The sequence below is a fragment of the Pararge aegeria genome, chromosome 21, assembly GCF_905163445.1.
Source record: "Pararge aegeria chromosome 21, ilParAegt1.1, whole genome shotgun sequence".
NCBI lineage: Eukaryota > Metazoa > Arthropoda > Insecta > Lepidoptera > Nymphalidae > Pararge > Pararge aegeria.
In genome coordinates, this window is record NC_053200.1 from 7,106,743 (window position 1) to 7,132,558 (window position 25,816).

Below are 25,816 nucleotides of genomic sequence, written 5' to 3' on the forward strand. Positions count from 1 at the left end.
AAAATATTTTATATCATTGCGCCTGATGACTATTACTTACATACACACGTGATATAGGAAATATTATTGCTTACGAAGCAACTGTGGAGCAGAGCAGATTGAACGGTCCACCCTTCAAACACACAAGACGCCGGCAGCGAGCAGAGATTATATTTTAAATTCACAATTATATTTATACCAAATCCATTCGCATAGACGCTATGGGAATTCCTGATTGATCCAGTCTATTCATTGTTCTGAGCTTTGTCGGTTTCGTTGATCTTCCTGACAAAGTGGTGAGTGCAGTGTCTTACAAGTGGAAGATCACTGGCTCGAGCCCCGCAGGGACAGTTTGGAAATTGTGTAAATTCTATATATTCTTCTGGTGCTCGCTCGCGCTTCAGCTGTACAAAGTTAATGGTGATGAATATATACCATCAAGCGATTTATAATGTCAGTACGATGTCACGTAGAAACCACTACTAGGTTAGATTGCAATTATGCGATAACTTGTGGAGAAAATAATAATGTATTCGATTGTGAAGTGTCATGAAACGTCGGCGTAGTGATTATATTCCCTTTTGGGTGTCATCTTTGTTGGTTAGGTACATTGAATTAATATATTACTATCACGTTAGGTTGGTGAAAGGCTCAGGAAATATTAATAATGCTGTCTGTCTGTCCGCACACGCACACGCACTCACACAACCACACGCACACACACACGCACAAGCATCCGTGCACGCACACGCACACGCACATGCACACGCACAGAATGATACGATACAGACATACAGATGCTTAGAGAAATTGATACGAATAATATTATTTCTAAATTTGCCCTCATGAAATCTAGAAAAGTTACATTTTTATAGTTTAAAAAATAAAGGAAACAGATAAATAAATATAATATACAAACATTATTTAAAGCACACCATTCATTAATATTAGCTATTCCTAAAAATATAATGTCATCAATCATCATCAACAGCCTACCAGCGTCCACTGCTGAACATAGGCCTTTCCAAGAAAGCGCCACCACACACGGTCCTTCGCCTTTACTATAATATACTTTATACTAAATATAAACTTTGAAATATGTATTGAAAAAAATATTTTGTGTAGTACCATCAGTTTTCAATTGTTAGTTTCCTATCAAAATTATTATTAATTGCCAGGAAATCTCATCTCTGGCTTTTTATACTTGTCAGAGCCTAATAGCTCCTATAGTAATTTACTATACTATTAATTACCTACAAAATTGTTACCTATAGATAGCAAATAAACGTTTTGAGTATTGAATTGATTTTTTACTACTTTATACTATGGAGGGTAGAGGTAAGGAGAGTCATCTTATATGGGAGAAAAGTTGAAAAAGTGTCCAGTTGTTGCGCTAAATAACAGTTCAAAAATCCTCCACAATGGCGCTGGTGGATGCACAGGGTATGGTACGAATGTAGCAATCGTAGATGAATTGAAGTATGCCGAGTTAAAAAATTTAATGTCATTATCAACTAAAGTAGTTAATTATTGAGAATTTCAACAACTTACGTTGTACAAAATATTGTGGTAAATATAACCTTACAGATTTATTATAACCAAACGTGCGTTTAGAGTGATTTTATTTCGTAAACAGTAACTAGTACGGTATTTATATTTGGCGCTTCTTTTAAGAGTTACCCTGATGCAAATGTGGCGCCATCCTAATTTAATACATTTGGACGACACTTTTTCATATACACAGAGGACTCTCCTTACCTCTACCCTCCATACTTTATACTTAAGAACCCATAGCTGATCAAGGGCTCTTTGAAATAATAGGGCTCTCTGGTTGCTTAATCCGATAGTGGATGGAATAGGAGAAGTTTACCCCCCGTATATTATTACATATATATTATTTGGATATAATTTCCACTTGTGTAATGCTCTGAAAGTTGATAAAGTTTTATACTTTCATCTGGGTTATAATTGTCTCCTGCCCCGTGCCCCTTAATCTGAGGACACACTCAGCCGCACAGAGTACCTACAGGCTATGGAGGGTAGAGGTAAGGAGAGTCATCTGTGTATATGAAAAAGTGTCGTCAAAATGTATTAAATTAGGATGGCGCCACATTTGCATCAGGGTAACTCTTAAAAGAAGCGCCAAATATAAATATTGTTAGAGTAGGCTTGAAAAATAAACAAGGAAGTATGGAGATACAAGGAAGTAAGGTTATATTTACCACAATATTTTGTACAACGTAAGTTGTTGAAATTCTTAGTAATTAACTACTTTAGTCGATAATGACATTAAATTTTTAATTCGGCATACTTCAATTCATCTACGATTGCTACATTCATACCATACCCTGTGCATCCACCAGCGCCATTGTGGAGGATTTTTGAACTGTTATTTAGCGCAACAACTGGACTCTTTTTCAACTTTTCTCCCATATAAGATGACTCTCCTTACCTCTACCCTCCATACTACAGGCTCAATCTAGTCCGCTGTCGAGTGTCAAATGTCAATAGATGACAGATTTCGGCTACTTTCGGTGCCGCCGAAAATTTTGAATTATTTTTGTATTTGAAAGCAAAACAAATTTTACGAGTTTAATTACTTAATATTAACTAAACAAATATCATAAGGGAGCTTTTAACGAGTGATTAGAATGGACGACTCTCAAAGTTCAGATATATTTTCTGTAACAAGTGCTAACATAAAGTATACCTCTACAGTATCCTTTTTACTTAATGCTGACTAATTCAGAAGAGCACATAAAACTATAATCTTGATAGTCAACTTTACTCGCACATTGTTATAAATGCGAAAGTGTTTGTTGAAAGTTTATTATCGGAAACTATAGTTCTAAAGTACCTACTGTTACCCTCCATTATAATATAGCGCTTTAGAATTATAATAGTACCAAGGATACTCACCATCTTCTTCATCTACTCTTCTAGTATTGTAATAATGACAGGATTTATAATACTACAAGTAGCTTTATTTGGGTGGATGTGACTGATAACAATTATAACACTATAAGGGTGGGATAGTTTCACCAGTCACATGAGTTGAGCCCAGGGATTGACAACACTAGGGTGTGAGAAGTAGATATACTTTATGCGAAGAGAATTAGCAGTTTAATCTGTTGGTAAGTCACTGATTCTCATTATTTTAATTGTTCTTACAAATAACCTCAGATTGAAATAGAAAAGTATGAAGAACTTGTTTCAAAAATTAAGGCTTCTGCACATGGAAGTGTTAGCACAGATATAAGTATTGTTCAAGACTATTTCACTGTGTTACTAGAAGACTGCAGTTCATGTATACTTCAGGTAAAAAGCTCAACTCAATTAACTAATAAATATTTTGTCGGTATAACTTAGTATAACTACTTATTGTATGGAGACTCTTCAGGGATACTTCTTGCTGAAAATAACACCTTTTGAAAGACTATTTTCTTTGAATTATAAAATTCGAGCCTGTATGTAACACTACAAAACCTTGTGTAGGTTACGCTTTATCGATTAATAATAATCATTATTAGTCCCAGAAAAATATTCCAAGATTTTTTTTTAATTTACATCTCCTCTAGTAGTAGAGGTACTCCACTAGTAGTAACTCAACTTGCTATAAGAATTCATCATCAGCCTATTAAGATCCCACTATGGTGTTGGTTGTAGTCCACAATGCAGGCCAATGGTGGCCTGGTAGACTTTACACACCCTTTAGAACGTTATAGAGAAATATCAGGCATGCAGGATTCCTCTGCCCTTCACTGTTAAAGCAAGTGATATTTAAGTATATCAATTACAACTATATTACAACACATTTATTTTGTTTCAGAGCCTCAGCTTAATTATTTCATTATTAGAAGATACAAATACAGAAGTAGATAAACTGTGCGATTACATAGAAAATGCTGTATGTATACTACAGATATTATCAAATTTTGTTAAGACTATCATTGAATCTGTCGCCATCACATGCAGCACAGTAAAGAATTTTGGTACATGCACTGGAAACATAATATTATCTGTATTCACTCACTGTAAGGACAGGTAAGCTTACATATTATATTATTTGAATTATTGATTTTTTATAAGGTGTGATATTTTTTTTGTTGTTCCAATACGGCCGAGTGGCGCAGTGGGCAGCAACCCTGCTTTCTGAGTCCAAGGCCGATTCCCACAACTGGAGAGTGTTTGTGTGATGAACATGAATGTTTTTGAGTGTTTTGGTGTTTATCTGTATATTATAAGTATTTATGTGTATTATATTCATAAAAAAATATTCATCAGCTATCTCAGTACCCACAACACAAGCTACACTTACTTTGGGGCTAGATGGAGATGTGTGTATGTCGTAGTATATTTATTTATTTATTAAAAAAAAAAATATATATTTATATTTTTTTTGATCCTTCACCCTTTCTCATTGTGGGAGGAGATCAGTTCCCAGCGCTGCAGATGTTGATGGATGGATATGCCATAAGTGTGATGTGATGATAACACTTTCTGGGTCTCATTAATAAAAATAGCATAAAGTCAGAATAATTATTCAGTATTTTGCCATACTGCAAATCATAGCGATATACCATTTTAATTTAGTGCTTTGACATTCTTCAAATGATAATGATACCGTTTGAAATGTTGGGATGTGAAATAACATGACTATTCAGATAATCCCCCTAATAAAGGCCCCTGGTTCTAAGCAGAGTCAGCTTTTTAGATTTCAAACAAGATAGACTGGTGATTGTGTAGTTAGTTATGTCTTTGCTATTAATTTTGCTTTTTTCCAGTGAATGTATTTATGGGGATAGTCTCTGTACTGTGGGAAAACAACTAAAGGATTTGTTTAGAAATTGCCATGATTTACAGTTGATCTATTTAATGACCTTAGAGAAGCATATGGTCTTTGATTTGAATGAAAAAGAGGACCATGACATTCTTCTTAAAAGTAAGTTCTTTACATAATCATTCTACACCTGGTTCTACTTACAACCCTCATTTTCATTGCAGTTCTCACAATCGTTTTAGGGTTCAGACATTTAAGGTACACTAAGATAATACCGTCCATATGTCTGTGAGGAGGTTTTATCTCATGTTCTTTAATATGTTTCAAGTTGAAATTTTTAGCGAATGTGTATTTATTTTGCAGCACACATACATAACAGCAAATAAATAAAACTTTAAAATTTTAGGGTTTACATTCAAAAAACCAGAACCTGTTTTATGCTCAAACTTAATAAATAGTTAGGAAAGAAAAAAAAATTGCACCTGCAACACTACACTTATAAGTGAAATACATACCTACTTATCAGCATATTAAGCAATATTGAAGAAGCTCACTCTTTTCTCTACAATGTCTTTTGTCTCATTTGAGTAACAAAATGTGTCTAAACATGAGGCATACATGAAAATTTATGCTCAATTGTCTTTGACTTCAAAGAAAAAGAAATATATTTTTTGAAAACATATTTCTTTGATTCAAAATATTAGTTTTTGCAAAATTGTATTTAATATTAATTATGTTAATTCTGATTAAAAAATATATTAATATTAATATTGTAAATTTTGTTTATTTAAGCATTAGACTTGAACTTGAAAATTGGTGATGTGGTACAATCATTGGACGTTAAAACTATGGCCGAGCAGTGGAAGGCCTACACAATGATTTGTGAGAAGTATTCAAATTTTCTTTTGGACGAAAACATATTTAACACAACTAGTAGACTTCTAGCTTCTACGACGGAAAATAACATTAGGACTGCTTTGGAGGTAATTTTTCGCAGTAAGATTTTCAGGCGGCGCGGCCCGAGAACTTTTCCGTGCTCGTTTTGGATTTAAAAAATCTCTTCGTGTTTGTGCGCTCGGTTGTTTATATTTATTTTACTTTGTTCCAAATACAATATTTTTTTTATTTGCATGTTTTTAATTTTTAATTTATAACAGGTAAACGAAGAAGACAAGATCGTAATAAGATCTTTGAAAGTAGCAAACTTTTCTTTAAAGATACTGTTGCGTTTATGCAGCATATTCAAAAGATCCATCAACAGTGATTACGAAGATATTACGAAACTACTGCTTCATATGAGTTTGTAAGTTACTTCAATTACAAGTAATTAATCTGATAATTTAAAATAAAACGCCTACACAGTAAATTGATACCCATATTGAGGTAGTTGTGAAAGAATATGTAATCCACCATTTTTTAGCGGCGGTCATCTTGGGCCGATTTTTATCGTAACATAGCTTAGAACATTTTTGACTAATTTACCTTTCAAACAAAAGAAAAACCAAATAAAAATCGGTTTATCCGTTCGGGAGCTAAGACGCCATAGATACACCCACACACCCACACCCACCCACACTACCACACACACCCACCTACACCCACAGGCACACAAACGGACGCACGCTCTCCCTCCCTCGCTTTTCTGTTTTTTTTTATTCGTAACGGGTTTATATCTATGAAATAATCAATTTTTTTTACAGACAACCAATTTTTTTTTTTAGTTTTTTTTTATATTAATAGCGGGCAAACGAACTAGTGGGTCACCTGATGATAAGTGATCACCGCCGCCCATAAACATCTGCAGCACCAGAGGAGCCACCGATGCGTTGCGGGCTTTTAAGGAATTTGTTTGTCCGCCCCTTGAATAACCCTAGATTGTTTTTTTGAGGAAACACATCAGATGGAAGATTGTTCCAAAATTTGCAAGTGCGCGGTAGAAATGATTTGGTATTTCGAACAGTAGAAGAATACCATACATGCTATACTTACTAATAATATTAATGCGAAAGTATGTTTGTTTGTCCATAAATAACGCAGCAACAGGGCAACGGATTGATGTGAATTGTTGCATAGAGATAGTTTATAGGCCGGAGAGTGTATAGAGTGATTATTTGGATCGAGATAGTTTATCGGCCGGAGAGTGTATAGAGTATATTAGAGTGCATAGAGTGATTTTTGGCATAGAGATAGTTTATCAGCCGGAGAGTGTATAGAGTATATAAGAGTGCATAGAGTGATTTTTTGCATAGAGATAGTTTATCGGCCGGAGAGTGTATAGAGTGCATATAAAAGCTAGCTTTTACCCGATTTTTGGCATAGAGATAGCTTATTAGCTACATGGTCTACTTTTTATCCCGGAAAAATGCAAGCAAGCAAGAAAACAAGCAAGCAAGCAAGCGCCAGCGTAAGCGTGTCTTCCCACAGAAACTGTACATTTTTCCGGGATAAAAAGTAGCCCATGTAGGCTTGTAACTAATAAACTATCACTATGCTAAAAATCACTCTATGCACTCTTATATACTCTATACTATATAAAAAAAGCTTTGTTTTGTTTACACGTATCATTCCCAATTCCAGGTGCAACGGTTCGTACTATGAAATAACTGCAAATAAGTCATCGGAGTTCTCAGCTCTCATAAGCACTCACATATCATTGCCTTCAGAAATTATAGTTGCTACTCTTGTAAACGAAGATCAATTTTTAAAAGTAATTATTTTTATTATTTATTGTTTTAAAGTATTCTGTACAACGACTTTTATTATACAAACGTATTTAAGATACTAGGACCTATCTTGCGCAGGCGAGCGATGTTGTCTTTTAACTGTGCCACTGAAAAACATTTATCTACATCACACAAATATTTTCTGCCTGCCTGCTCTGTAACCTATGCTGCCAACTAAGTTGAAATGAGCTCAGTCGGAACTTAGGTTACAGAATGCAAACATGGATTTAACTTTCCACAGTGGCTAGCTAAATTTTGTTTCAACGGAGATACAAAAACGAGATACAGAAATTAATAATTCCCAAATTCCCCACCCCGTCAAGAATCGAACCCGGAACCCCAACTTAAAAGCGATTCGATTCGATTTTCGGATGGACACTTGCCGATAACACTTGAGTGGTTGCCACGGCGTCACCGTGGGAGTGGGGCAAAAAGCACGCCATGAGCAGAGCCCGAGAGCTCGACGACATCGTGGGGGGGGGGGGGGGGGGGGGGCGCAGCGACATCGACCTGAAGGTGTCTTCTCGGCTCGGTTCGACGTTAATCTAAGTTTTGGTGGACTAATTATTATGTAGTCCGAACGCCCCTTGACCGTTGTTGGGACACATTGTCGATGGTAATTTGTTTGTTGTTGGGACACTTTGTCGGTGGTAATTTGTGTGTTCTTGGGACACATTGTCGGTAGTAATTTGTGTGTTGTTGGGACACATTGTCGGTGGTAATTTGTGTGTTGTTGGGACACATTGTCGGTAGTAAAGCTTAAAAGCGCTAACCGCTGCACCAAGGAGGTCGACAATGTATTTTTTTTTTAAACTTTTTCAGTTAATATTCCTAAAAGAAATAAATGAGTTACGAGACGCTCAGTTGTTAGGATATTTGCTACTTGTAATAACAACTATGAAAGCATTCCTGGAGAACGAAAATGTGCCGAAAGAAAATAATGAAAAAATTATTGCTTGCGTGTTTTCAATGTTACCATATTGTAAGTATTAAATTCTTTATTAACATGTGTGTATGGTGGGAGGCTTCGGTCGGGGCTAGTTACTAATTTTCAATGATACCTTATTCATTATCGTCATCATCACCACAGCCCATTACCGGCCCACTACAGAGCACGGGTTTCCTCTCACAATGAGAAAGGGTTAAGGGGCCGTTGTCTACAGTGGCGTGCACTTCATAAAAGCACAAAAGCTCTGCCTACCCTAAAAATTTTGTATAACTCATAAATGCGAAGGATTGTTCCATTTTATGGCATCTTCCTTCTTTATGCATACCCTGGTCAAAAACCCTGTGAACGCCGCTGGTTGTCCACCACGCTGGCCCAGTGCGGTTTGGTGGACTCCGCACACCTTTGAGAACATTATGTAGAACTCTCAGGCATGCAGGTTTCCTTACGATGTTTTCTTTCACCGTTGAAGCAAGTGATATTTTAATTACTTAAAACGCACATAACTTGCTAGGATTCGAACACGGCCCCACGAAAGTGAAGTCGAACTCCTTTCCAATGACAGCCGACTGGAAACTCAGCAGTTGCTCTTTTCCAATATCAACAATTTAAATTTGACATTTTAAAATTCATTTTTCTATCTTGTGTGAGCTGAAAGCGGAGCCGGATGCTTCCAAGCAACCTTGTCATTAAGAAATTCATCAATTGTATAATAACCTCGCTGTAATAAATGTGTTTTAACACATTCTTTAAACTTATGCATTAATGCAACATATGCTAAAATTACCTTAGGAATCATATTATAAAAGCGTATACTCAATCCCACAAATGACTTCTGCATCAGTCATCTTAGTACCCATAACACAAGCTATGCTTACTTTGAGGCTAGATGGCGATGAATGAATGAATACACTTTTATTGTATACCAAAGAAAAAAGTAGTTACAGAGATATAAATAAGATAAGCATATATAAGCAAGAGAGTACAATTTTGTGGTCTTATCGCTACATAGCGATTTCTTCCAGGCAACCAATGCGTAAAAGGAAAAAACATGTGTGTATTGTCGTAGTATATTTATTTATTTTATTTATTTATTTATTTATTACAGGTCACAAGTGGTTTAATATTGGGTTACAATTCAAACAAACAACATCAGATGGCAACACTCAATACTACGGATTGTATGATCATCTATTACTGCATACTGTTGCTTTGTCTAGCACGCTTAGTGCCGAACAGTACAAAAAATTGGAGTTTTATTTGTATGAAGCTCTCTTAGGAACTGATTATTACGCCGCGATTTTTGCTGCCAACTTGTGGGTTTTAATTTGCAGGTAAGTGTTACAGTAACTTATTTTGTATTGTGGCTTTATATTTAATCTATTGATAACTATATCTTGATGATATATGCCAGATATTTCATTGAATTAACTGCACGCCTCATAAGAGGAGCGTGAGGTGATGCTCTATTGTCGACATGTCAAAAAACCCAGTCTTCCAAAACTTAAATGATGTTTTTTTTTATTAGTAATAACACTTACAGGATAATATGAGTGCACTAAGATCAAGTTAAATAATCTGTCTAGTACATATGATATATATTTTATAAGCAATTATTCTTGTTCAGTATAGTAAATAATAATAAAACTAATCATTCTTGGACGTCCGTGTGTCTGTGTTTACGGAGACATAAAGATATTAATTTTATTAGTTATTTCTTTTAAAAAACTTGAGTTTTTGTTGTAGGATTTTTTTTTAAATGTGAATGACCGCTATCAGGCGTGCACTTTTTGATTTTCCAAATTTTTTTGCATTTTTACACATGTGCTTATAATAATAGGGAATGAGACGTAAATAAAAAAAAAAAACGTTAATAGTTTCATGTTTATAAATACGTTCTATTCATAATATTATAAATTCAATTAATATTGTTATGAAATAATAATTATTTGTCCTTCTGTCAAATAAAACTGAAACTTAAATAATGGTGTTTCTAATCTGTATTTCAACGGAACACGGTTACAGACTTGTGACGTCATCTGTGTGTAAACAAGCTCAAAGAAAATATTACGGGCATTGTTTTTTCCACGATTACTTTATTTCTAAAACTGTAGAAGAGAATTTAAATATAATAGTATTATTAAAAACTAAGTGATCCTCACAAGAGTAAATCGTAGAAATTGCAGACATTCCTTTGCTATTTCATTATGTAAAGTTAACCATTTATTTGGTGGAACATTATTGAAAATTTTATTTTGAGTAGCAATAGAAGTATTTGTACAATAAGAAGATCGCTTTATTTACACACAGATGACGTCACGCGGTTTGAAGTGAGTTTGTTTTTGGGTACTTTAAACGCTGTAAACAAATTAAAAATATTCTTTGTATTACTCATGCGGGGAAAGTAGTATCTTGACGCTCGCTGTTGCGGTTGAAAAAGAACCGTTTGCCCATTTTAAAATTTGAGTGCGACAAGTTTATTTGTCGCACGTAAATTATTCTTGGCACACGCAAATTTAGATAAAATTGCTAAAATAAAAAAAAATAATAACAAAAAAAAACACAATCGACATATTAAAACTGAATTGAGGTTGACGCGTCTGACAGTTTAATTTAATAAATAAAATTGTAATTAAATTAAAATTAGTTTAAAAACTTTCCCCGCATGGGATATACAAAATAGTATGTGCGACTAGTGCAATCGACAACTTGTCGCACTTGTTGCACAATATAATATTATGTTTTAATTTAAGAATTATTATTAATTTTAAAACACATCCTGAGCGCTGTGCTGGGTTCGTTTCCCGGCAAAGGCAATTTGGGAATTTATAATTTCTATATTTTCTCTGGTCTGGTCTGGTCTGGTCGGACTCACCTTTTTACCATAGAACGCTATACCATAGAGCGCTTTGCATCTTCGTTACAGATTCGCACGGCAAGGATCTGGAATGCCCTTCCAGCTTTCATTTTCCCCAGTACGTACAATATGAGCCGTGCCCTGGGTTTCTTTCTTTTCAGGGTATGCATACAGCAGGAAAATTGCATAAAAAGGCCAAAATCCTCCTCTTGTACCAGTTATATATTTATAAATTTTAGGGTAGGCATTGCTTTTGTGCATGTATGAAGTGCACGCCACTGAATATGAGTAACTTCAAAAGCAAGAGTCAATAGGCATCTTCTAGCCAAGCGTGCTCCACCTCAGGCTGCATTATCACTTACCATCACGTATATATATATATATATTTTTTTGACGACCTCGCTGGCGCAGTGGTGAGTGCTGTGAATTTAAGTAGTGGTCCCGGGTTCCATTCCCGGCAGGGGCAATTTGGGAATTTATAATTTCTGAATTTTCTCTAGTCTGGTCTGGTTGGAGGCTTTGGCCGTGGCTAGTTACCACCCTACCGACAAAGACGTGCCGCTAAGCGTTATAGTGTTCCGGTGCGGTGTCGCGTAGAAACCTATTATTGGTATGACAAGTTACCATACTCCCTAACAGGTTAGCCCGCTACCATGTTAGACAGCATCATCACTTACCACCAGGTGAGATTGCAGTCAAGAGCCAACTTGTAGTGGTATAAAAAAAAAAAATCATAAAAAAACTAGTAATTATATAAATTTTTCTTCTAGGCTCAATAATAACCAACTGCAGTTAGAAGTACTGTCAGGATTATTAAAGATCTATCAGAACCTAGAAACACATGCACTCTTTGCCGATGCACCGCAAAGAATTCACTTGACTTATACAATGGAAAAGTTATTCCAGACGCTGGGAAATGAAAAAATGCATATTTACAAGCGATACAGTTTAAAAGACGGAGGAAATGTTGGAATTTGGTCAGCGCTGAAAATAAGGAATTTACATAATGATCTCTCGAAATCTGTTGATAGAATTGTATGTGAAAATTTGTATGCCAGTTTCGATAAGGTTTTGAGCAGCGAAGGTAGTTTGGGTGATTTGGTGAGTTTTATATTAGCTCTATAAGAGACTGATTTATGTTATAATTTTTTTTTTTTATTATTATTATACGGACCAAGACGATGGCACACCTGATAGTTAGTAGTAAACAGTTAAATAATAAAAAAAAAAAAAATATACTACTACTACTCTACTAGTACTACTTAATACTCTGATGACCCGAGATAGTTCACTGCTCCCTTCTTCTCTTTTTTGATTTTTTATTATTTATATCTGAGGATAATTATTTATTTTGTTTCATATTTAATTTATTATATAATTTTTAAGTAAATACATATCATTTTTATATATTATATTTAAAAAGGTAGTTACTTATTTATTTGTCATTAGTTACAAATATTGCTTTATTTATATTATCTTAATTTATATAAATCTCCTGTCACGATGTTTTTCCGCGATGGACTCCTAAACTACTTAACCGATTTTAAATTAAATTGGCACACCGTGAGCAGTCTGGTATATATAATATATATTTAAGTAATGAAATATTTATTTTATGGGTACAAGTATGTATATACCACGTAAATATTTTCTGTATTTTTTATCTTTGCCATTGGTTGCCTGGAAGAAATCGTTATGAAGCGATAAGGCCGTCAAATTGTATAAGTACGTTGTTTTGTTATACTTTCCTTTTTTTATGTACTTTTTGTGTTGTGCAATAAAAGTATATTCATTCAATTATGACATACCTGTGAGAACATTATGGAGAACTCTCAGGCATAAAGGTTTCCTCACGATATTTTAATTGCTTAAAATGCACATAACTTAGAAAAGTTGGAGATTGGTGCTAGGATTCGAACTCGGCCCCCCGTAAGTGAAGTCGAAGTCCTACCCACTGGTTTATCACGGATTCAATATATATTCATACATATTTTATTACAGATTAAAAAATTAAAATTGGCATCGACATGTCGGTTTATGGAATTGAATTCAAGAATAGAAGATTTTCTGCTTAAAGCGTGGCTTAAAGTTTGTCCTATTTGTGGCAGTAAACAACAGTCTGTATGGCTTTTTAGGTATTTAGAAGGTTTGGCTTCTCTAACTGATTGTTGTATGGAGAAGTTTGAGCGAAATACAATTTTAATAAATGTAAGTACATATTAATTTTGACTATCTCTTTGGTTTATGCGACATATGAGATGAGGTCAGAAGATGAGATATGTTCGACTAAGGTTTGAGAAGCCTTACTTGAATTTTATGATCTCCCGGCGCATCGATGATCGCTGTGATTTTCAGTTTGAGATCTCGGGTTCGATTCCTGGTAGGGGTGATTTGGGAATTTATTATTTCCCAATTTTCTGGTGGGAGGCTTCGGCCGTGGCTAGTTACAACAACAAAGACGATGCTGTCAAGCGATTTAGTGTTCCGGTATGATGTCGCGTAGAAACCGTTAAGGCGTATAGATTAAATATAACTGCCATACTCCCCAATAGGTTAGCCCGCTACCATCTTCTAGACTGCACCATCACTTACTATCAGGTGTCATAGTAAAGCTAACTTGTAGTGTAGTAAAAATTAAAAAAAAAAAAAAAAAAGCCGTGGGTTCGATTATTATATATCGGTGGTGTCAAAATGAAGGTATTTTGTTTTTGGTTTGAGGAAATAGTCATTTGCGTCGACCTTCCCCCTGGCGCTGTGGTGAGCGCTCTAGTTCTACAAATAGGACGCCTATCTCTGGCAGGGTCTAGCATAGGCAGAAGATAAAAATTTTATCCCCGGATTTTATCAACTGACAAGGGATAAACATTACCCCCGTTTAATATTTGCACATTATTTCCACTTGTGCGCCAATGCTAGGAGAGTTGAAGCTATAATAATAATTCTTTATTTGGTAACTATGACCCATCTACACTATTATATAACAGGATAATAAAATACAGTAATAATCAAAAACTAAAATACAAAATAGTTTATTACAAACTGGAACTTCTGCCTCCAGGCAGCCCTATGTGGAGTTTAATAAATAGCTTGTAAATTAGATAGCCGTATCTATTTTTTAATGGCTTCAGAATGCCGTAACTGCTTACCCACGATAGGGAGGAGATAAAATTTTATCTTATCCCCGGGGAGAAAAATGTCTCAGGTTAATGTGTCCGGGGAATTTTTAACTTGCTTGTTATCTTTGTTACCCTATGTATTGCTGCACAGGTAAAACTATCCTGGCGATGTTTTGCATACATTGGTGGCAGAAATAAGCATAGTGGTAGTACTTTCCAGGGCGAGCTCTGACAAAAAAGCTCTACTTATACTACTACTAGCTGTTACCCGCGATTTCGTCTGCGTTTGTTTTTTTTTTCATGTGGCATTAAATTTAGTTGCAGTTCTAAAAAAAATTAAAGTATTCAGTATCGCTAAGGCTTACATGAGGGGTTTGCTGCTGTCCGCTGAGAAGTTCTGTTCTCTATCTCCAACCTCAGTTTGGGCAAAATTAAGCACATATTATAACCTCTATAGTACAAAAATAATTATTTAAATCGGTTATAATTTGTCAGAGTTATGGTGTAAAATCATCAAGCACTTTCATCCCCTCTCCCAAAGGAACCGAGCTTAATGTCGGGATAAAAAGTATCCTATATTACTTCTAACAATTCCAATAATATGTGTATAAAGTTTCATGAGGATCTGTTTGGTAGTTTTTGCGTGAAAGCGTAAAACAAACAAACTTACATTGCCATTTATAATATTAGTAGGGATCTACTTATTTACTAATATCTTATTATTGTTCCAGATACTAAATATAATCTCAAATATTCTACTCATTGGTAATATTAATACTTTTTATATTTTATTTAAATTGTTTTGCAAATTATCTATTTTTCTTATAAAAAACCAATGTGTTGTTCAAACGAAAAACACCCTTATATCTAAAATACTAGATGAAAGTGATAATATTAAACACCAGATATTCAATATCATAATATCAGATGATGATATCGGTAAATTGATTATACCAGTTCTCAAAGATACAAAAGATACGTGGGAAAAGTTTGTTGAATACAAAAATGAATATTTAGATATAGAAGAATGGCATAAACAGTTGGATTTAGTTGGCAATAATAAGTTTATACATAAATGTATGGTGACTGATACTGATGTTCAAGAAATGGAATTTAATGATAATATAGATGCATTAAAGAAAACTAAAAGTAATTTCGATCTAGGTGATATAGACTCTTTGTTTGAAGAAAGGGACGAAGAGCCAGTTAGCAAAAAGGCGAAATTCGATTTCGATGTTGATAATCTCATCGGAAAAATTGAATCGAACGTAGAACAGCTGTGTCAAGTGAAGGAGAACGTACTCAGTGAATACAAAAGCAGAATCAAGTGTGTATGCGATAGGTTGAGAAATATAGTTTCGTAAATTTGATGCAATTGTTGTTTTATTTACGACCGAAATGTAATTTTCATAAGGGAATGATGCCCAACGGTATATACGTTGGGCATCATTCACTTCACACAAACATTTTTCCAGTTGTGGGAATCGAACCCACGCAAGTTGTGGCAATGTACTCATACTCACTATGCTCGTTCCGCTCCGAAACCGGAGCATCCTCAGGAAATGTTGACTATACAATAAATAATTGTTAAGTAAACCACCTAACTATTATGCATTGTAAACCATCCACAAAACAATTATTCAAGAACGTGAATGTTTTTCAGTGTCTGAGTGTTTATCTGTATATTATAAGTATTTATGTGTATTATATTCATAAAAGTATTCATCAGCTATCCTAGTACCCAAGACACAAGCTACGCTTACTTTGGGGCTAGATGGCGATGTGTGTATTGTCGTTATATATTTATTTATTTTATTTTATTGTCGAGGATCTGTTTGGTGTGGAGTATAGGGATTGAAGAAATTTTAAATTACACCATACGGAATCTCAAGCTGTTCATCAATCAGAGTATATGGTTAACATTTCTTTCTGTGTGTAAATATTTTGTCAACTCTCTGTAATTTAATGCTTAAATCATCCACAATTAGCATAGACAGAAAATAATTAACAGTATGAAAGTCCATACAAAATCTAAAGAAATAGTTGATAAAAGGAAACAAAGGGTCTGAAATTTAAACAGTTAAGTTTAATAAGGTTTTTTTTAACCTATCAGAACAAATATCTAATGGAGTCCTTTTTTCTTTGTTGCTTTTGTTCATGTTTGCACCAGCTTTAACCAACATACAGGCAACTGCTTCTCTGTCCTCCTCGCAAGCCAAATGCCTGTAAAATATAGTGCCCTGTCAATATAGTTTTAACACAACAAAACCTTTAATATAAGTATTTCAATTACACAAGGCTTGATTTTGTATTAAACTGTTTATATAACATGTTTTGGGCATATTGTTATCTTTTAAGTATCCACAATAAGGGAGCAGAATAATGTTGTGGACAACATTCTTGTACAAGGGCTATACAACACAATCCATGCTTTGTAAAACTGAGATAAACAAACTGACTAAACTAATCATTACAGTATGGGATATGCCTTATCAGTATTTCAAGCTTCAGAATTGTTAAAATATAATAAAATTTGAAAATTGAGTGGAAAACTAAGTCATTTAAATTTTATATTAGATTAGCATTTATGACAATTTTAATTTTTTGTATGGTTTTTTTTCTCATGGCATGTAAAACTACCCATCATACTTCCGAACTGACCTCAAAAATATTTATACATATAGAGGCATGAAAATTGAAAATCTCACATGAAAAAGGTCTAAGTAACAAAATGGTGCTTGTCCAGCATAATAGATTTTTGATATATTATATAATTTCCACTTACAATGCTGTGCAGCCAGTAGAATCACTTGAGTCTACTTGGATGCTTGGGCTTCTTAAAAGCAGTTCTACTATGTTGGATCTACCCTGGGCAGCAGCTCTATGCAGTGGTGTTGCACCCAGTATGTCTACCTCATTCACGTTGGCATCAGAATCAATTAGTAATTTTGCTATCTAAAACAAACTAATTTAATAACATAGATAGATTTAAAAAAATGTTTATAGTATTTGACAAAACCAAGTAGATGGCCCACCTGATGGTAAGTGGAAAACTATCGCCTACTCCACAGGGCATGCAAAGAATACATCCTAGATAGCGCTGACCTGATTCCATCCAGTTAAAGTATAGGTGTTAGGTCTCAAGTATTCGTAATCACACTAGCAACCACCACTACTGGAACACAGCAGTACTCCTTCCTCAGATAAAATCTATCACAAGAAGCTCTAATATCCCAAAACAATAAATACTCTTGCACTTCTATTCATAGCTGTTATATTTTGATGAGTGTCTTAATATAATAGTTCATTACACTAAATGTCTGTTGAAAGAACTTAAAATAGTTAATGTTACATGTAGAACAGTTTTGGTTAAATCTAACCTAACTTTATATTACCTCTTTATGACCCTTTGAACAGGCATAATGTAAAGATGATTGACCTCGATTGGATTTAAGATTCACATTTGCTCCTTTTCCAATTAAAAGTCTCACAACTTCAAACCGTCCTGCAGATGAGGCTAATATTAACGGCGTGCTGTTTGTGTCATCAATTGGATCAATGGGGCTGCCCAAATCTCTGAGGAAATCCACAAGATTTTCATTACCACTTAAGGCGGCCCAATGAATCAGGAGTCGGTTATTCTAAAAAGTAAATTAAATAAGTGTTTATATTAAACAAAGAATTAAATTTCAAGGCTAAAAATAATTATACTTACTGAATCTGCAGCTAATAACAAAGATTTATCTTCGTCTATTTTAACTTTAACTTGGTTAAAATCACCTTTGTATGCTTTTTCATAAACAGAACCGATAGACATATTTATGACTTATTGAACTAAATAATAAAGAATAATCAATGAGTTGAATATAATAGAATAACAATAAGTTGATGGATGATTATATTTTAGCAGCAATGGGAATCGCAAACTCAAATTCTCAATGTAAATGTAAATATATTCCAAGAAATGTTATTTCTCATTAGTCGTTGTAAATGAATTGTCAATGTTAAGGAATAACAATACAGAATACTCTGTGGCCTACACTACAATAGCAAAGTTGTCTTAACTCACTCACTAAGGATGCGATATACTGGCAAGATTCAATACCAGGGCTTACATAACAGAGTATGTAAAAATACCAGGGTTGAAAACCAGGTTTTAGAATACTTTAAAGTTTTCGTACCGCGTCGCAATATCTCGCAAAATAGCTTCTTTTTTAAAATACCTAACTAAGAATAAATACAGAAACGCAACAATAAAATTTTTATTTCCTTAACTACTCCTAAAATTATTCTAACGCAATCAGTACTAAAAAAACGAAACAAAATATTTACATATTTGGTACGTAAACAAATTATTCTTATAAACTTCAAAATAGATACTCTCGAAAACGCTATCTATAATGTGTCTATTTTATATTCTATCATTTATTATTTTTTTAAATTATTAACAATGCTTAAGAATAAATTAAAAAACACTATTAAAAATTTATAAAAAAAAAAACTTCCACCCTCCGCTTGCGGGGCTTTTGAATGCCCAAGCAACCGGTGGTCAGGGCTCCAGAGTGAGAAACCTCCTCACAATACGCGCCGTTTCAAGGACTACTGCCTTCTGTATCCGACCCTTGATCCAACAACCAAGCGAAAGCCTTTTGAGATGTTGGTCGAAGCTTTTCGCGAGAAGACCATTGACTGAAACGACGATCGGAACAACAACGGTCGACTCAACATTCCACATGGCGGTAATCTCGTGAGCAAGGTCCAAGTATTTAGATACTTTTTCCTTTTCAGCTTTCACCAGATTATCGTCATGTGGAATAGTTATGTCAACAATTATTGCATGGCGCACTGATCGATCGACTAGCACTATATCAGGTCTATTAGCTGTAATATACCTGTCAGTGATAATCGTTCGATCCCAGTAGAGCAATGCACTGCTATTTTCAAGAACTGACGCCGGGTCGTACCTATAGTAAGGCATCTCAAAATCGATAAGGCCAAACCGAAGAGCAAGTTGTTGATGAACTATCCTGGCTACTTGATTATGTCTGTGCAAGTATTCGCCGTTAGCAAGATGAGAACATCCGGAAACTATATGCCTGAGGGACTCCCCAGGACGATGACACGCTCGACATATGTCTAGAGTGCTATCTTTCATAATGTGTTTCCGGTAGTTTCTCGTCTTGATGACTTCGTCCATAATTGCACAGACAAAACCCTCGGTTTCCCCAAATAGGTCACCGTACTGTAACCAGGATACAGATGCGATACTACATAATGTGTCTTATTTTTATAGCAGTAAAGATAAACTGGTCGAAAAATTAAAGAATATTAGAATCAATTACCTATAGTTACAAATTAGCAATGTTTACACAGTCATGTTCCTTCTTATCATACACCGTTGGCCGTCGCGCGCCCCGCAACGCACGCGCCTCTCATGTTTCTGCCCTGCATTGTTAGTACGCGGCTACGCACTAAAAATAAGTTCAACAACCTTGCAAGTATTTTTCTGCCGTACCTGGCCGCCGTTCTTTGAAGCTCAGCCCTGGTTTTAAAACCTAGTATGATAAATACGTTTTATCCCTACTTAGAACTTTTAAACTGCCGATCTAAAGAAAAAGGCGACTTTGTAACCTTGGCTTTTTGCGAAGTAAAAGTCCTCTTTTTCACTAGCGCGGCATTAAATCTCCAATGTTTTCTACCCTAAATCTTCATTAATTAAACTTCATATTTTAACAAAATCGACTAAAGTTTTCATTATTTCCAATGAAACGTTATTATTTTTGAGTTTAGGGTACTAAAGTGGATTGCAATGAGAATACAAGCATTTCCTCAGTTAAATTATTAGGTGCTGGCTGTACCTGTAGCAGTCTTTACTTTACATCTTTAAGTTGGTCAAATTGCATTGATGTCAATCAACGTAAATTTGACAATTGACATTATTTTGAAAAGCACTCATTTCTCCCAGTCCAAGTTCCTCGTCCTCTAAATGTTGAGTGTCTGTTAATGTCTGTGTTTAGCCCATTCTGTAGATTCCTATGTAAATATGTTAAGTGTAATAATATTAAGTTGTAAATATATATGTAAGAACCTTCCTATCTCCAACCGACTAACATTCTAATTATCTGTTTTTCTGTTGGAAATTAACTCATAAAGGAGAAAAAAAAAAAAAAATCTGCTACTTATTTAAATGCGTCAAGATTAAAATTTGGTCTTCCTCATATTTCACCGATCATTCTCAAAAGCGTGTCTCCTCCATACCACGTGACATTGGCGAAGTAAATCGTACCCAATTGGTACAAACGCAAGCCATAAAAAAAAAAAAAAAACACTCATTTCCATTTCGTAAATCCCATGTTTATTTTTTTGTGTTTATTACAATTTAATTAAAACAAGAAATATATATTCTTGAGAGATAACGCATTTATACAAACGAAATATCGGGTGCGGGGCCATACTTGGAGGAGCATTGATTGTAACAAATCAATACCTTACAACATATATGTATAGGGTTATGTTTATAACTTTGTAAAGCAATTATTTCAGACATATGGCCTGGCATAAGCAGACTGGACAACTATGGCTGTTGTTGTCTTGGAGACTTATATGGTCTTGCCACTTTGCTTATGTGTGCTGGAGTTTAGTTGTCAAGAGATACAAACCTCCTAGCATTACATGGGTTCACCATGAGGGTGCATTTTGTGGCAGAGCTAAAAGTTCAGAGCAGCTACTAAGACTAGACTATGGCGTAGATGTTAGGGGCCTCCTTTTGATCTATTTAATTGTTAATGCTCACCTTCATTGCTTCTGCTGCTCCTTGTCTTGCCAAAACGTAAAGGAGTTAGTGAAGCATATCATTCTAAATTAGAAATAACTTCAGCCCTTCCTAGGCCAAATTTTGTTGTAGTTTATAGAGATATTTTGCTTACATACATCTTGAGATTTCGCTAATTACCACATATAAATGAACTAAGTTTGCTTTGTTTATTTACAAATTGTTATTAACTTTAACTTATTTAATTTTGGTTAATTAAATAAGTTAATTGTGGTTTTGAATTAGGTTTCCTGTCTACAGATAACAAGGACTTAAAATTGTTTGATTTTACTAGACAAAACTAATATGTTTAGACAAATATGAAAAGCAACATAAAATATTCTCAGATTTTATGTTGCTTTTCATATATATATCTATTAAAATTGTTCATTTAGGTGCAGTAGCTAGGATATGACATACCTGTGAGAACATTATGGATAACTCTGAGGCATGAAGGTTTCCTCACGATATTTTAATTGCTTAAAACGCACATAACTTAGAAAAGTTGGAGGTTTGTGCTAGGATTCGAACTCGGCCCCCCGTAAGTGAAGTCGATGTCCTACCCACTGGTTTATCACCGATTCAATATATATATTCATACATATTTTAATATTACAGATTAAAAATTAAAAATTGGCATCAACATGTCGATTTATGGAATTGAATTCAAGAATAGAAGATTTTCTGCTTAAAGCGTTGCTTAAAGTTTGTCTTATTTGTGGTAGTACACAACAGTCTGTATGGTTTTTTTAGGTATTTAGAAGGTTTGGCTTCTCTAACTGATTGTTGTATGGAGAAGTTAAAGCGAAAAACAATTTTAATAAATGTAAGTATTTATTTTGACTATCTCTTTGGTTTATGCAACATATGTATAAGACTAAGATGAGATGAGGTCAGAAGATGAGATATGTTCGACTAAGGTTTGAGAAGCCTTACTTGAATTTTATGATTTCCCGGCGCATCGATGATCGTTGTGATTTTCAGTTGGAGATCTCGAGTTCGATTCCTGGTAGGGGTGATTTGGGAATTCATTATTTCCCAATTTTCTGTTTATCTGGTGGGAGGCTTCGGCCGTGGCTAGTTACAAGAACAAAGACGTGTTGCCAAGCGATTTAGTGTTCCGGTATGATGTCGCGTAGAAACCGTTAAGGCGTATAGATTAAATATAACTGCCATACTCCCCAATAGGTTAGCCCGCTACCATCTTCTAGACTGCATCATCACTTACTATCAGGTGTGATTATAGTGCAACTGCTTTTGAAACGTTCTTCACCAACATTCCTGTCTCCACAACAAAATCATTGAAATCATCACCGGACACCGCTCTCTCTTTGTTGAAGTTTAATGTGCCTGAATGTAACGATACTTTTAAGTTCAGACGTTAGCAGCTCAGACGTTATTAAGGCATTTAAATTATTAAATAATAAGAAAACAAATGACTTTTGGGGCATTTCCGTTAACGTTGTAAAGTCTATGATTGATATAATTGCACTGTGGTGTGTTTCCTGATTTAATGAAACATAGTAAACTAGTTCCGTTGTTCAAATCGGGTAGTACTACCGACACCTCTAACTTTAGACCAATATCTGTACTACCTACTCTCAGTAAAATCTTTGAAAAACTTGTATTAAATCAATTACTTCACTTAATAAGAACGATTTATTTGGGGGCACGGGCAGCATTTTGGTTTTACACGGGGTCGCTCAACAACCGATGAGATGTGTTTAGTTAGTAAAAAATATATTTGAAGCCTGGGAGAAGTCACGGGACGCACTTGGAGTCTTCTGTGACTTGTCCAAGGCTTTCGATTGTGTACAACATGAAACATTAATCAGGAAACTACACCGCTATGGAATTCGAGGCATAGCTCTAGATTTAATGAATTCCTATCTTAATGATAGAATTCAAAAAGTTGACGTGAACGGAAAGCGGTCTAACGGGTCATTTGTGAAAATTGGTGTCCACCAGTGATCTATATTAGGACCTTTCCTATTCCTCATTTACATGAATGATCTTCCTTGCCTAGCTGAGGACAATCACGGGATAGTATTGTTTGCTGATGATACATCATTGATGTTTAAAATTAAACGTCGTGAAAAAAATCTTGACTATGTAAACATATGTCTCGCTAAAGTAGTACAATGGTTTGAGGCTAATAACTTAGCTCGTAACGGAAAAAAAAACGAAGAGTATTAAATTCACACTTCCGAATGTTAAACAAGTAAAAACCATTGTACAACTTAATAATGAGGAGTTGGATTTGGTGGATACGACAATCTTTTTAGGAAAAACTTTAGATGCTAAGCTTCAATGGTAATTTAGCGAACAGACTTGGTTCTGCAGCATACGCGGTAAGAAAGATTCGTCATATGACAAACATACAAACTGCTAGGCTTGTGTATTTTAGTTATTTTCACAGCATTATGTCCTATGGCATTTTATTATGGGGCTGATATAGATTCTATTTTCGTCCTGCAGAAAAGGGCTGTTCGTGCGATATATAAAATGGGCCCAAGAGAGTCGTTAAGGGATAAATTTAAAGAAGTTGAAATAATGACGGTGCATAGTCAGTACATATATGAAAATTTAATTTATGTCCATAAAAATATATCAAAATTTAAAAAGAAAATGCACTGTAATAATATAAATATTAGAAGCAAAAATAAACTCGTTGTGCAGTTTACTAGGCTACACAAAATTGCAAATTCATTCAAGGGCAATTGTATATTATTTTATAACAAATTAACAAATAAAATCTTTGAGATGTCTCTCAATAAGTTCAAAGTTTATATAAAACGTAAGTTTACAGAAAAATCCTATGATAATATTAAGGATTATTTAAACGATAAAAAAGCTTTGGGTGTGAATTGCTCTAGCTTCATAGCTTAATATAAATTTACTGGAAGATGGTGATAACAAAAAAATAAATTTACCCGGCTAAGTTTGTTGTGGGCTCTTCTTAGACCAGGGCGCGTTTGGAACCCTCGTAGCTTTAGATTTAAGTTGGCGAACGAAGTTATCACCATCCCGTTACAATTATGTAAACAAATATGTATGAACGCTTCATAAGTGCCTGTGATAGGCCTACATGAATAAACAAATTTTGAATTTGAAGCTAACTTGTAGTGTAGTAAAAATTAAAAAAAATAAATAAAAGCCGTGGGTTCGATTATTATATATCGGCGGTGTTAAAATGAAGGTATTTTGTTTTTGGTTTGAGGAAATAATCATTTGCGTCGACCCCCCTGGCACTGTGGTGAGCGCTCTAGTTCTACAAATAGGTCGTCTTGGGATTTATCTCTGGCCGGGTCTAGCAAAGGCAGGAGACAAAAATTTTATCCCCTGATGTATCTACTGATAAGGGATACAAATTTCCTTCTCCACCTTCTTATAGCACGGCAACAGGGTATGGGAGAAGTTTACTCCCGTTTAATATTTGGACATTATTTCCACTTGTGCGCCAATGCTAGGAGAGTTGATGAAGCTATAATATTAATAATTTTTTTGGTAACTATGACCCATCTACACTATTATATAACAGGATAATAAAAAACAGTAATAATCCAAAACCTAATAAAAAAAATACATGAGTTATTAATATTAAATGTACGAAATAGTTTATAACAAATTAGAAGCCCTACGTGGTGTTTAATAAATAGCTTGTAAATTAGAGAGTCGTATCTATTTATTAATGGCTTCAGAATGCCGTTACTTACCCACGTGAGGGAGAAGATAAAATTTTATTTTTTCCCTGGGAAGAAAAATGTCTCAGGTTAATGTGTCCGGGGGATTTTAAAATTGCTTGTTATCTTTGTTACCCTATGTATTGCTGCACAGGTAAAACTATCCTGGCGATGTTTTGCATACATTCAGCTTTCAACCTAGATGTAGGAAGGACAAAATTATACGATTGGTGGCAGAAATAAGCATGGTAGTAGTAGTTCCCAGGGCGAGCTCTGACAATAAAGAATACTACTACTGTCTACTAATTTACTAATATCCTATTATTGTTCCAGATACTAAATATAATCTCAAATATTCTACTCATTGGTAATATTAGTACTTTTTATATTTTTTATTTAAATTATTTTGCAAATTAACTATTTTTCTTATAAAAAACCAATGCGTTGATTAAACTAAAAACACCCTTATATCTAAAATGCTAGATGAAAGTGATAATATTAAACACCAGATATTCAATATCATAATATCAGATGATGATATCGGTAAATTGATTATACCAGTTCTCAAAGATACAAAAGATACGTGGGAAAAGTATGTTGAATACAAAAATGAATATTTAGATATAGAAGAATGGCATAAACAGTTGGATTTAGTTGGCGATAATAAGTTTATACATAAATGTATGGAGACTGATACTGATGTACAAGAAATGGAATTTAATGATAATATAGATGCATTAAGGAAAACTAAAAGTAATTTCGATCTAGGTGATATAGACTCTTTGTTTGAAGAAAGTGACGAAGAGCCAGTTAGCAAAAAGACGAAATTCGATTTCGATGTTGATAATCTCATCGGAAAAATTGAATCGAACGTAGAACAGCTGTGTCAAGTGAAGGAGAACGTACTCAGTGAATACAAAA

The 25,816-nt window shown here is 34.6% G+C and overlaps 2 protein-coding genes and 1 long non-coding RNA gene across 3 annotated transcripts; 2 read left to right on the plus strand and 1 right to left on the minus strand.

Moving 5' to 3' along the window:
• Positions 1 to 2,500: 2,500 nt before the first annotated feature.
• LOC120633357 (uncharacterized protein C1orf112 homolog) lies at positions 2,501 to 15,776 on the plus strand. Its single transcript, XM_039903557.1, has 12 exons — positions 2,501 to 2,696; positions 3,163 to 3,297; positions 3,809 to 4,023; positions 4,764 to 4,921; positions 5,552 to 5,742; positions 5,917 to 6,062; positions 7,337 to 7,466; positions 8,305 to 8,464; positions 9,537 to 9,762; positions 12,056 to 12,386; positions 13,287 to 13,493; positions 15,133 to 15,776. Exons 1-12 carry the CDS (start codon positions 2,631 to 2,633, stop codon positions 15,763 to 15,765), a joined length of 2,598 nt encoding a protein of 865 aa, XP_039759491.1. The 5' UTR covers positions 2,501 to 2,630; the 3' UTR covers positions 15,766 to 15,776.
• A 691-nt stretch (positions 15,777 to 16,467) lies between these two features.
• On the minus strand, positions 16,468 to 18,443 carry LOC120633191 (26S proteasome non-ATPase regulatory subunit 10-like). Its single transcript, XM_039903328.1, has 4 exons — positions 18,117 to 18,443; positions 17,797 to 18,042; positions 17,187 to 17,356; positions 16,468 to 16,624 (listed from the first exon to the last, which is right to left on the minus strand). Exons 1-4 carry the CDS (start codon positions 18,216 to 18,218, stop codon positions 16,474 to 16,476), a joined length of 669 nt encoding a protein of 222 aa, XP_039759262.1. The 5' UTR covers positions 18,219 to 18,443; the 3' UTR covers positions 16,468 to 16,473.
• A 1,956-nt stretch (positions 18,444 to 20,399) lies between these two features.
• LOC120633219 lies at positions 20,400 to 25,477 on the plus strand. Its single transcript, XR_005659192.1, has 3 exons — positions 20,400 to 20,438; positions 21,831 to 22,038; positions 25,229 to 25,477. It is a non-coding gene; the product is annotated as an uncharacterized LOC120633219 (long non-coding RNA).
• Positions 25,478 to 25,816: the final 339 nt, after the last annotated feature.

Bases quoted from the DNA above. Each gene is read 5' to 3' on its own strand.
- LOC120633357 (XM_039903557.1), top strand. From the start codon at position 2,631: ATGGACGACTCTCAAAGTTCAGATATATTTTCTGTAACAAGTGCTAAC. The intron at 6,063-7,336 runs GTAAGTTACTTC...TCCCAATTCCAG, and splicing joins CTACTGCTTCATATGAGTTT to GTGCAACGGTTCGTACTATG. The intron at 7,467-8,304 runs GTAATTATTTTT...AAACTTTTTCAG, and splicing joins ACGAAGATCAATTTTTAAAA to TTAATATTCCTAAAAGAAAT.
- LOC120633191 (XM_039903328.1), bottom strand. From the start codon at position 18,218: ATGTCTATCGGTTCTGTTTATGAAAAAGCATACAAAGGTGATTTTAAC. The intron at 17,357-17,796 runs GTAATATAAAGT...AGTTTGTTTTAG, and splicing joins GTTCAAAGGGTCATAAAGAG to ATAGCAAAATTACTAATTGA. The intron at 16,625-17,186 runs GTAAGTGGAAAT...TATATTTTACAG, and splicing joins TCTACTGGCTGCACAGCATT to GCATTTGGCTTGCGAGGAGG.